The sequence below is a fragment of the Podarcis pityusensis genome (assembly GCF_964106645.2).
Source record: "Podarcis pityusensis genome assembly, chromosome: 14".
NCBI lineage: Eukaryota > Metazoa > Chordata > Lepidosauria > Squamata > Lacertidae > Podarcis > Podarcis pityusensis.
In genome coordinates this window covers 36782843-36795881 of record NC_138039.1, presented here as the reverse complement: position 1 = coordinate 36795881, position 13039 = coordinate 36782843, and the positions used below count along the sequence as shown (strand labels likewise).

The 13039-nt window shown below is 44.8% G+C and overlaps 1 protein-coding gene across 5 annotated transcripts in view; it reads right to left on the bottom strand.

Moving 5' to 3' along the window:
* Positions 1 to 691: 691 nt before the first annotated feature.
* Positions 692 to 13039, bottom strand: part of WDR93 (WD repeat domain 93) — a 26464-nt gene continuing 14116 nt past the window's right edge. For all 5 annotated transcript variants that reach the window (XM_080980368.1, XM_080980365.1, XM_080980369.1 and 2 more), the window contains exons 11-18: positions 12754 to 12840; positions 11489 to 11620; positions 9659 to 9866; positions 8755 to 8815; positions 7824 to 7980; positions 4165 to 4315; positions 2586 to 2705; positions 692 to 1302 (exon numbers count right to left, since the gene is read on the bottom strand). In XM_080980368.1, the coding sequence (XP_080836494.1) occupies positions 1284 to 1302; positions 2586 to 2705; positions 4165 to 4315; positions 7824 to 7980; positions 8755 to 8815; positions 9659 to 9866; positions 11489 to 11620; positions 12754 to 12840 (935 nt within the window). In that variant the 3' untranslated portion in view covers positions 692 to 1283. The remainder of the gene's footprint in view (positions 1303 to 2585; positions 2706 to 4164; positions 4316 to 7823; positions 7981 to 8754; positions 8816 to 9658; positions 9867 to 11488; positions 11621 to 12753; positions 12841 to 13039) is intronic.

Sequence of the window (13039 nt, the reverse complement as noted above, 5' to 3'; positions counted from 1 at the left end):
CCATTTTGTGAAAGGTTATTGCAATCCCAAAGAGCCGGGTGTTTCGGACTTACAGTCCTAACCATGGTTTAGCACAATGTGAACAAGGATAGAGAAGCCTTGAGATAACGTGCTTTCTCCCTCTACCCTAGGTTTGAAACAAACTATGATGTGCCATTTCATCCTATTAAGTGCAAATCCTTGTTCTGAGGCTCAGACTAAATGCCAAACTCTAATATGCCTCAAACCAGGATGAGAGACAGGTATGCAAAGAAAATAATGAGTGCATCATTCCAAGGCTCCTCTTCATTTGTCCACACAAACCGTGGATTGCCATTATGTTTGAGCCACCTTGCAGCCTGTGGGACCCTGGGCCAACGAAGAGCGCTCCACTGTGATTTGGAAATACAACTACAGTGGTACCTCGGGTTACATACGCTTCAGGTTACATACACTTCAGGTTACAGACTCTGCTAACCCAGAAATAATACCTTGGGTTAAGAACTTTGCTTCAGGATGAGAACAGAAATTGCGCGGCGGCCCCATTAGCTAAAGTGGTGCTTCAGGTTAAGAACAGTTTCAGGTTAAGAACGGACCTCTGGAACAAATTAAGTACGTAACCAGAGGTACCACTGTAACTGCCAGTGGGAAACAATTGTGACTGTATCTCCAACACTAAAAGTACCTGCAAATAGAAGCAGCACAGACCACATTTTCTTGCTCCTCTGCAATTTATTTGCATGTAAGGTTCCCATATTAACAAAATGAACATAGTGTCTTCTGATATTTATTTGCTGTATTGTAGTAGCAGTACTGTTCATTTTTAAGATGTCAAATACTGGTAGGTGCCATGCAAGAATTAAAAAGCAATCAAACCTAGGCCCTATCTATAGGTTCAGGTTCTGAGCAGATGAGGAGGCGGTGATGGAAGAGACAGTAGACTTAGCGCACTTGCAGAGATTTCTTCAATATTCTGTAGCACCACATATTCCAGTTTCCCAGTATCTTTGCCTATGTCTCCTGTATTTTGCTCCACTTCCCCCTTGCCCTTCTCTGACATTAATTACATTTTAACAAGGTTTGCCCTTTAAGCTTCACAGTCTATTCCCGTTTTGGAACTCATTACCTATTGGGTTCAGAGCCTGAAGGCTTGTGATGGTGGATCGGGTGCTCTTTGAAAGGATCCAAAAAAAGGTTATGGGACAAAATAGCCAAGTTACGCTCACAGCCGGAATTCCTCAAAGCGCAGAATGTAATTCATTGGCTCATCACTGAGTCCTCTGACTAGTGTGCCAGCCGATGTGTCATGGCTCTTCAGTATCCCTGGGAAAGAAGTTAGAGCACGAAAGCAGAATTAACTGCTGATTTAATAGCTGCCATATGCAAGGCTGGGAGGGAAATGTATGCAGGCACACCCACAGTCGCTATACCATTTAAGCTTTCCAGAGGTCTCTGGGCTGGAGCAAGTGCAGTGCATTGGAGCTGGAAGCAAGGAAGAACCCAGAGTAGGGTTTTGCAGCTAGAAGTTGGCTGCACTTTTAGGCACTGTGCTCATAAGGGACAGGAAATGGGTTTAGCTAGGGCTGCCATATGTCTGGAATTTCCCGTACATATCTGGACACAACTTTTGTGTCTGGATTTTCACTTAATGAAATATGGCAACCCTAGTTTAGCACAACCCTTCATGATAACCTAAGAGCTGCCAATTATCCTACAGGACTCAGCTCAAAGGTTTTGATTTTATCATTTGAAGTCCTACACCTCTGTTTTTGGGACACAGGTGGTGCTGTGGTCTAAACCACAGAGCCTAGGGTTTGCCGATCAGAAGGTCGGTGGTTCGAATCCCCGTGACGGGGTGAGCTCCCGTTGCTCGGTCTCTGCTCCTGCCAACCAAGCAGTTCAAAAGCACATCAAAATGCAAGTAGATAAATAGGTACTGCTCCGGCAGGAAGGTAAATGGCCTTTCCGTGCACTGCTCTGGTTTGCCAGAAGCGGCTTAGTCATGCTGGCCACATGACCCGGAAGCTGCACGCCAGCTCCCTCGGCCACTAAAGCAAGATGAGCGTCGCATCCCCAGAGTCAGCCACCACTGGACCTAACAGTCAGGGGTCCCTTTACCTTTACCTTATCTCTGTTTTTAAGTTTTAATGTTTCACTGTGCTTGCTGTTTCAAAATGCTTTTGATGGTTCTTAAATATTTAAAAAATGTGTCCCTCTATCTTCCTTTTGTATCACTGAAGTGCTTGCCCTAAACGGCCTTGGCCCAGTATCCCTGAAGGAGCATCTCTACCCCCACCGTTCAGCCTGGACACTGAGATCTAGCACCGAGGGCCTTCTGGCGGTTCCGTCACTGCAAGAAGTGAAGTTACAGGGAACCAGGCAGAGGACCATTAGACACAGACATTTTTCTAACACTAACTGGTCAATAACATCCTTCCTAGCAGGAGGCAAAAGGGTAAAAAGCTCCTCATGACAGCAAAATAACCTGCTTTAGGAAATCGCCTGGACTGGCAAAGGATGGATAAGCAGCTGTCATTAAGATGACAGGCATGGGTTGATGAAAGATACAGCAACACAAAATCAGCCTCTGAGAGTGACCAACTCACCTAGTCTCCTCTTCCTCTACCACTTCTTGTGACTCTCCCTTTGCTAAGGATTTTGCACAGTTCTTCAGCAGGCTCCAGCACTCGGGCATCTGTTGGCTAATTGTGGACAGCCGCTGCAAGCTGGCAATGAGACAAAGACAGAGATTCCATCTCCCTGGGCTCCTGCCTGAGCCCACTTTGCCATGCCTCATTCACTCAGTGCCAGATGGTTATGCGATAAGGAGTTAAGTCAAAATGGTGCTCCCCAACACTGTAAGTAAGGCTTATCCTTCGTAGTTCTCACTTTCAAGTTCTCAAAGTGATTCACATTTGTTCATTTTTATAACAGCCACATAAAAGTAAGTGATCAGGACAAATGTAAAAACGAGACATATAAAAACTTTTATAAATAATGCAATTAATCCTCATCACCTCCTCGTACCATTTTAACTGGTTTTGGTTGTTTCATATTATTGTTGCATTGGTTTTAACATGCTGTCAACCACCTAGAGGACACAACTGGATAAGTAGTATAAAAGCATGAGTAAATAAAATTACTATTACTATTACTATTATTATTATGAATTCAAATTATATCTTTCCTCTCAAAGGAGACCAGGACAGCAGTTTAGGCCAATTTAGCCCTCAGAATAGGGAATACTCAGTATAAAGTTTCATGGTGCTCATCTGTGTGGATCATGTTGTACTGCCATCTGATGACATTACAAACAAATTGCACCCTGTGGAACACATCACAATAAATGCAGTATACAATCTTCCCTGAAATTGGGGCTTGATACATAGTTTATCCGAGGAGATCACAAGTCTTCTCTACTGCACCCAAAGTATACAGCAGCACCTCCGCCCAAAAGCATTGAACTGTCAAGGCAAGTACTAATCTATAGGCATATGGCTGCTATTAAATCTGGAAATCTTGGGACCTGGGGTACACCCCGTTGCTCCATTAACAGTGGCCACTATTCTGTGGATTGTTTATTTCATTTATGAATTGCTTCCCCTAAAACATCCTGAAGCAACTAACATCAGTTTTTACATCAGCAATAAAATCGTTTATGAAAACAATTTCAAGTCCAGTGCAAAGAAAAGCTGGGATAAAAGTATCCACATAAAAGGCTTGTTGGGAACGGAAGGTCTCCAAGAGGCACCCAAAAGTCAATAGAGACAGCACTTGTTGGACATGGAATGGGAGGGAGGGCAAGTGTTGTTGCCACACTATATGCCTAAATCCCAGAACGGACATCCGGATTATATGGTATCTGCCCTCCTGCAGACTGGTGAAGCAACTGGTTGGGTATGTGATGAGATTATATTCCAGGTATCCTGGGCCCCAAGCTGTGTGTAGATGTGCATATCTGTATCAGCACCTTGAACTCAGCCTGAACAGAATATATGTTTTCCTTATGTCCTTGGTGCTATGCCAGAGGAGAGTCGAGATGCACCGAGTTTGTTTGAGAGTCTAACACTGTTAGGTAGGGTGCTGATCTCTCCAGAGAACATTCCTGCTCCAGTCCCCTGTCGCAATCACATGAGCAAAAATGGCTCGCCAGCTCCAGGTCTTTTTCCGATTCAAGAAACTTACCTATCTTTTAGGAAGATGTTACAGCGCTTGTCCCAGGGTAGGACTACGGCTAAGGCTTCGGGTTGCTCTTCGGCTTTCAAGGCAAAAGCTTCCATGAATGGGTAAGTCGTGAAGTCAAAGATGAAAATAGTTTCAGTTTGCTGCTTGACCCCTGTGGGCAGAAAGAGAACAACTTGCCTAGAGAGAAATACACACACACACACACACACACACACAAAGTTGGGATGGGCACTATTTTTCTCTTTTGGGGGCTGTACTCCCGTGGGAGAAATTTGTTAGGAGTCGCATGCCACTAATGTGTTATTGTTTTTAAATCACATACAGTCGTGCCTTGGAAGTTGAACAGCTCAGCTCCCGAATGTTTTGGCTCCCGAACGTCGCAAACCAGGAAATAACTGTTCCAGTTTGCAAACTATTTTTGGAAGCCGAACATCCGACGGGGCGTCCGCGGCTTCCAATTGGCTGCAGGAGCTTCCTGCTACCAATCAGAAGCCGTGCTTGGGCTTCCAAACGTTTTGGAAGTCGAATGGACTTCCGGTACAGATTCCATTTGACTTCCAAGGTATGACTGTATTCTACTGTTGAAAGTAATTTGAGTCTTTGTGGTTGACAGTGACAAACAGACAAACTCATTCATTCATTGATATGATAAGCTTATCAGCTTGGCAGAGTGGTTCTTGGTTCTTGCCTCCAGGTGCAAGCAACAAAGTTCAATAAATAGGACCAGGAAACTTCTAGAGAGGAGAGAAGACACAGGGAGATTCCACATTAAACAGCGGGTGTGCTGGATCACTGCAATAGGATATCTGAAAGTCCGCTGCCTGCTAATTGATACATTTCTCCCTTGGAGATTCCCTCAACTAAAAGGAACCTGATAAGAACTGGAAAGAACCATGTGGGGGCGGGCAGGCTTTTTTGTGTCACTTACAAATGTGACGCTCACTTTCACTTCCTGTGAACCAAAAAAGCCCAGCAGTCTCAAAGTGAGCACATTTTGCATACAGAAGGCCCCAGATACAATCCCTAGCATCTCCAATTGAAAGGATCAGGTAGCCAGTAATAAGAAAGGCCTTTGCCTAAGACTCAGGAGAGTCATTGAAAGTCAGAGAAGACACTGCTGGACTAGATGGGTCAGGGGTTTAACGGTATATGCCACCTTCATTTGTTCATGAGGTTACAACAGTGGGAACTGTTAATTAGCCAGGAATTAGACCAGAAAGGAAGTCACTCAACTTGTAAATTGCTGCATGCAAGCTTCATTGCCTCAGAAACAGGGTGGGAGGGTTACTTGCAATTTGACTGGAAATAGTATGAACTACAATCTTGCACATGCATGGCATGAGTCTTCCATCGAGAGATGGGGAACCTGTGGCCTTTGAGATGCCATTGCCCTACAATTCTCAGCAGTCCTGGCTAGTTGGGGCTAATGAAAGTTCCAGCCTTGAACTATATGGTCAAAGGCAGCTGGAGTTGGGCTTTGTGCATGCTCACTGTTGAACCAAATTGGCCACATTTCAGCTGAAACCATTGACTTGGCAATCTAATTTCTCCTACGTGACCTGGCGGCCAAGGCAATGGGGCCGCACAGGAAATTTTACATACCACAACAGTCTACAGTGCAGATACAAAGCAAAAAAAGTTGCAAATTTTGGAAGGGGGGTTCTGTAATTACAGAAGTTTTAGTAGAAGCATCTGGTTGGCCACTGTAAGAACTGGATCCTGAACTCAATGGGCACATTGGCCTGATCTAGAAGGCTTGCTTTATGTTCTTAAACTGATTTTTGTGAACCACCAATCAATTAAAAAATTATTCAAAAACTCCAAATCGCCAAAAGAGAGGAAATGCTTCAGCAAAAGAGGACTAAAGAGAGCAAAGATTTTCAAATGCTAATTGAGAGAGAGAGAGAGAGAGAGAGAGAGAGAGAGAGATGCAAATTTAGAAGCAATTATTGTGATTTAAATAGAAATATATTGCATCATATCAGGGAAGACTCTGGGCAAGTGACCTGTGTCCTTGCTCTGTTTCCTGTTCAAGTGTTAACCACTATTGGGCAGCTTCAAAGCTCCTGCCCTCACTTCTTCTGTTTTTACCATTAACCAAACTTTAATTGGGCAGCCTTCCAAATAGAGGACTCCTTCAAGTTGAGGTCTGACCTCTGAAATGTAGGGCACATGGCCACCCCATCTGTCTATCAGATCTTGGCCTTCTTCCCATATGTGTGTTGTGATATCTAAAGTGGTACCTCGGGTTAAATACTTAATTGGTTCTGGAGGTCCATTCTTAACCTGAAACTGTTCTTAACCTGAAGCACCACTTTAGCTAATGGAGCCTCCTGCTGCCGCTGCGCCGCCGGAGCATGATTTCTGTTCTCATCCTGAAGCAAAGTTCTTAACCCAAGGTACTATTTCTGGGTTAGCAGAGTCTGTAACCTGAAGCGTATATAACCTGAGGTACCACTGTACTAGAGATTCCTGGAGAAAACATAAGCAATCCTTTTCTTTTAAACAGGACGTAAGAAAAATAGAATGGTAGAAGTGGGGGAAGGGAAAAGGAGAGAGGGCATGATGATAATTAATTAATAAATAATAATTATTATTATTATTATTATTATTATTATTATTATTATTATTTTATTTATACCCTGCCCATCTGGCTGGGTTTCCCCAGCCACTCTGGGCAGCTCCCAACAGAACACTAAAAACAGAATAAAACTTCAAACACTAAAAAGTTCCCTAAACAGGGCTGCCGAACAGTATTATGTTCTCCAGCCTCAATTCCCCCATCTTCCCAGGTCAGAGGAAGACTCAGTGGGAGGAGGCATCGCCCAAGAAGCAACTTTCCTTCTGCCCTCATAGAGTCCAGATTGTGTGGCTCTTTACTTAACTCCTCAGACTCAGTCGCATAATAGGGGTTGGTGGCTGCTGAATCGGACAACAGCCCTTTTGAGAAACACTGACAAGCACCTCAGAGGTAGCAAGTTATCTGCAGGTCCAGACTAGTCAGCCTCCACCACAGGGCCTCAGCATGCTACTGAAATACAGTGGTACCGCAGGTTAAGTACTTAATTCGTTCCGGAGGTCTGTTCTTAACCTGAAACTGTTCTTAACCTGAAGCACCACTTTAGCTAATGGGGCCTCCTGCTGCCACCGCACCGCCGGAGCACGATTTCTGTTCTCATCCTGAAGCAAAGTTCTTAACCTGAGGTACTATTTCTGGGTTAGCGGAGTCTGTAACCTGAAGCGTATGTAACACGAAGCGTATGTAACCCGAGGTACCACTGTAACAGCTCTCCTTGGGCAAGTTTCAGCCGGCATCTGCCACAGCTACCTGTCCAGGGTCCTGAAAGGCCATGCTTTGCCTTGCCTGTTGTAATCCTGCATAGTCTCCTTTAACTTTGCCCTATCAGATGCTGCCCTGCAATGCCAGTAAGTCCCTTGCTTTAATCCATCATCTCCTGGATTGAGCCAAGCCAGGGCACAACAAGCAGGCATCTTAAAGAGTTCTCTGGGATGCTGCAGAGACCACAATAGAAAGACATTTGCTAACCACCTGAGGCATGTTATGGGGTCTTCCCACTTCAGGGGAAGGGCTTGAATGCCTTCAAGTGCTATTTCTGAGTTTTGAGTGCCTGCTCCCTTTTGTATCTAGGAGATCCTACCTTGGAGGAGCAAGTATTGGCCCTGAGTATCCACAGAAAAAACGGGCTGCCAGGAAGTTGCCACCTTGTAGGAGGGAGGCATGATGAACTGGGAAATATAATCTTCTGTGGTGGTGTCCATCAGAATGACCGTGCCATCCCAGAAAAAAAGCAGCACCTGGAATAATGAAAGTTCATCACTTATGACAGAAACCCACCTAATGAGCTGATAGTGTTTCCATAGCTACTTTGTTGGATGGGATCAGCAGTGGGTCTTGGCTTTTTCCCAGGTAGGTTATGATTCACATTCGCAGGCACAGCTGAGCAGAAGATTTTTTCAGGATTTTAACAGTGCAACGTAACAGGGCCAAAGCCTACCAGTCTGGCTTCGTCCTTCCCTCAAAATCCAGAGGATGAAAGATGTAGGGCTAGGCAGAAGTACAAATCCCACTTCAGCTAAAAATGTATTAACTGATGCTGAGAAAACTCAGTTTCTTAGCCTCAGTTCTCCACATGGAGAGAAAAGCAGTTCAACTCAATATAAACTGTAGACAGATGATCACTACTGTTGTTGGACTGGACAGGCCCTGTTAGGGCTACTGACCTTTTGGTTTTGTGTGCTTTTAAGTATACAAGCATAGTTTATGTGGATAGTGGGGGTTTTTTTAAGTCTGACAACTACTCTAGGCCCCAGTTTAGATGTGTTATGGCTGCCCACACACTTCTATGGGCTAGCTGTCTATACAGCATCCATACTCTACCCACAAGAAATTGTAAGTCTTAACTGAAAATTTCATGCCCAGATACCTTAATCTTGGTGTGTTAATCTAACTAAAACAGTATCTCCTCTATCCTCTCTCCCCCCCCCCCGCCCACCCGCAATACTGCTTTCACAATTCTGGTATTCAGAAGATGCAGAAGACATTATGGGAGGTAATCAGAAAACACTCACTGTATCAGGTAAGGAAGAAATGGTTGCTATAGCAGTGATGGTCTGATTGGGAGTCTCAGGCCTAAGAAAGAAACCCAAGTTTATGTTACTCTTTGTGCATTTCTTCATTGGGCATCTTGCGGGGAAAGCACATCAGTGAGAGCAGAGAGGTGGATTCACATAACTATTCTGGGGAAATGGTTTGGTTTTGCTTCATATTGCAAATGAGGCCAACAGAGTGTTCTACAATGTTCAAAAGTCATTGCCTCCAGCAGACATAGCCTGATGTGTTCTTTTATTTTATTTTATTATCATTTTTAAACAACACAAGTCTCAGATTTCCACTTTGGTTTCATTTCTCAAAAAACAAACAACCCCCCCCCCCCCAAAAAAAACCCCACTATGTTGTCAGTCAGGATTGCTGGGTGAAATCCTGAGAATATATCAGAAACTTCCTCTAAATGCTTTAAAACTCTAGGAGTGGAGGTATTCATTTTAATTAATGAGAAACTGGACTTCCACATTTCACCCAGTTCCTTGGCCTTCAGGATTATCTTGTTAGAGGTCACTTAGTTTATCTGCACCTGCTCTTACCTACTTATGCTCTGTTTCCCTAACAATACCCCCTTGTATCCCAAGTGGCCTTCCCTTGTCCCTCTGGGTGGTATTTTCCAGCCACAACTATGAATTCCAACTCCCAATACTCTCTTGGAACCAGAGTAGTCCCAACCAACTCCAATAAAAAGAGGACTAGAAAATTAAGTACCCTCTTCTTCCGGGAAGTACAGGAGTGGAAGACAAGGTATGCAGCCCTATTTGTCTTTGGGGGGCCTGGGCTAAAGAGTCCTCTCAATAGGAGAACCTCTCCCACCCTTCAAACAAGGTTCTGGGTCTGTAAACAGCCAGGATCCTGCCTCATCCGTACCCCAGCAGCTTGGTGTCAAATTCTTTGGCCCCCGATGTAATCATGTGGAGAGACCCATCTGTGCACAACACCAGAAGCTTCACTTTGGTGCTCGCAAGAACTTCACTGGAGCCAGGCGCTTTCTCGCAGAGTGAGGGTAAACATGGCATGAACTGGATGCTTCGTATAACGTATCCATCAGGGAGCACAGTCACAGACAACGGGAACCCTAGGAAAGCATAAACATCACAGAGGGAGAACAGGAATGACAGCAGGATCCTCCTGGCCAAGATAAGACAGATGGTTTCTACTAGACTGGCTGATAGGTGGGTGGGTGTGACCTGACAGCAACCATTCTTCACATCTGAGAGCCACACTTATCCAATGCTTGGATTTTGCAATTTGCTGGCCAGCCCACATCTATCACATGCTGTAGCATATTAGAAGATGTGTTCCTTTATATTTCTTAGTTTACCCACTTGTTTCCAGGCACAATTCAAAGTGCAAGGTTTTATTTATTTAAAGTGTTTTTTATCCTGCTCTTAAGCTAAAAAGGCTCCCAGAATGGCTGTCTTATCATTACATGAGATCGGTAAAAACAAGAAGCGTGCTCACCTACAGTCTAATAATCTAAAATACATGATACAAAAGGGAAAAGAAAACTAACAAAGCCACGCGCCAATTCTTAAAGTTACACAGGAGTTATTATAGTGGCTAGCTGGAATGGAAACAGTTCAGGGAGAAGAGAAATCAAACAAAGCTGGTCTCCTGTCAGAGCTGATGGAATGGCCCTGTTTTTCCCCTCACACTGCTGAAGCCTGACCTACAAATCCTTAAACAACCTGGGTCCAGAGTACTTGGAGGTTCATGGCTGTTGCGTGTTTAGACCTTTAAACCTCCTCCTTAAATTAATTCAGACAAGACTCAAATTTTGGTTTGGTTTTTGGCAGAATTTAGGCCACAACTTTATTGATTGCAGCAAGTGACTGGTTGCATAGGCTCTGGTTCAACTAGCTCCCTGCACCATTGCAGGTAGCGCTGACCCAGGGCACCAGCATAAGTCAGCCAAGGGTGAACATCTGGATAAGTGGAAAGCCAGGAACAGGCTATCTCCACCACCCAAATGCTCCCCTGGACTGAGGCACGGGCACAACCCGCTCACAGGGGTTGACCAAACCATTGAGTCCCTGAATTCCTTTAACGGAATACCCTTCACATAGGGATGGCAAGAGCGTTCTCCCATCCCTATCACCTGAACCAGAGCCTATCCGCAACCTTACGCTGTGACTATTTGCTATGCGGCAGGCGAAATCCAAATGGCAACAGCCAATCAGCCAAGTGGGGAAATTCCTGCTGTTCTCCTGTCTCAATGACAGACGACACACGACGGCATAGCAAGGTCAAGCACACAAGCCCTAAATATAGGGAGAGGTGGGCGGGTGTTCCGATGAACGCACCGAAAGAGGAAGCTCTGGGTCACATGCATAGGTATATATAGGTCCCTTGATCCGTTTAGCCTGTGTCCCATTGGCCTGACTGAACCCTACATTAAGGAACCTTCCAATTGGGTGTTGTGGCTATCCAAGCGTACCCACCCACAATACAGGGTTAGGTTGCCAGGTCTCACTGCAACATGTGCCCTCTTTAAGGGAGGACCCCATTTCCCACATGGATTGGCCCAATCATTAAGATCTTTGGACACCATGCTCAGGGTGCCACCCCCACCAGGACATTTTTGGTTGTGGTGCCTCATTTCTAGAACTCCCCTTTTTTAAATTCACCAAGTGCCTTCGCTTATGGTTGGCAAGGGAATAGCCCCATGGCAATCTCATGAAAGCTGGCAAGGCTCACCAATAGATTTTTCCCAAACCGTAATGGTTCCATCTTCGCAAGCAAAAGCCAGGTAAGAGGAGCAAGGTGTGACGGCTGAGTACGTGAGTGGAGAGGCACAGGGCCAAACCATGTCCGGTTTTGGATCAGAATCTGGAAAGGAATGAAAGAGCTTATGAATGATGCGGCCTGCAGGAAGGAAAGAGACAGTGCCTTTTGCTTAGTGCTACCCTTCATTTATGCACTGTTTTCCTCCTGTGCCTCAGAGCACCAAGGTGACCAGCATGCTGAACCCAGCCTCATATTGGAAAGTGAGCAAGGTCCCAACTAAAAAGGATTGGCAACTTAAGTTGACAGAATATGCAGAACTTGCAGATTGAACATATAGAATAAGAGAGGAAGAAGAATGTATGGTACATTTAAAGAAGACTGGAAAACATTTACTGAATATATGGAAAATAACTGTATACAACTGAAAACGCTGGCAGCATTAAGATAAATTCAGCAGAGTAAATAATTTTTGGTGGATGTAAAATGGAAAACTCATTTGAATGGTTATAGTAAAATATGCAGGGATGTATGATATGTAAAATGAACCATGGAAAGAGAAGAAGGGATGCCATTGTATATTTCAAAGTTTGTAAAATGTTTATTTGGAAATGTAAAATTAAAAATTTAATAAAACTATTATAAATAAAAGAATCCAGCCTCCTATGAGTTGCTATTTGGCCCTACATCTTTTTTCACACTGAGGGGGTACCCTGCCCATCTGACTAGGTTGCCCCAGCCGCTCTGGGTGGCTTCCAAAAGAATATACAAAACACAACAGTATGCCACCACCAAGAGGGCCCTCTGCCTGGTTCCCTGTAACCTTCCTTCCCGCAATGAGGGAACCACCAGAAGGCCCTCCGAGCTGGACTTCAGTGTCCAGGCTAAATGATGGTGGGGCGGGTGAGAGCTTCCTTCAAGTACACAGGGCCGAACGGCTATTGTGGACCCTCTTACATCATGCCAAGGGTCAGAACTACACTGCCAGACAGATTAGGCTTATGCCAAAACTGGCATCTCTGAACAGCAATATTGTATCATGGGAACACTAGACATTACAGTGGAGAAAGCAGCAAGGGGATGGGAGCCCACAAGTGGCAGGAGTAGGAGGCCGAAGCTCAGCTTAAAAATGCCACAGTTCCGTTGCAGATATGACGAGAAGAGTCTTTCTGGGATGGATCATGAGGAGGTTTGACAATGCACATAAAATTGCAGCTGTTACTTGCACACTGCATTACCAATTTTCTCCTTTGCTGGGCGACTGAGAAAGTAGTAGCAGAGGTTGTGGCTCCTGCTCCAGTGAATGCTGAGAGCAATGGGCATATCTGGAGAACAAGAGAAAGAGAAGGAAATAAATAAAGAGCCAACAGGGAAGATAGGCACTTCAGAACCCCAGCAGCTCCCCTCTCCCCAATTCTGGGAGCAAAATGAGAAAGCCAAAAACAGAGGTGGGTGGGCCATGCAAATTTCAAATCCCAGACACAAAGTTCCAGGTTCCCCACCTAGTTTTGTTCAGGCTTGCCT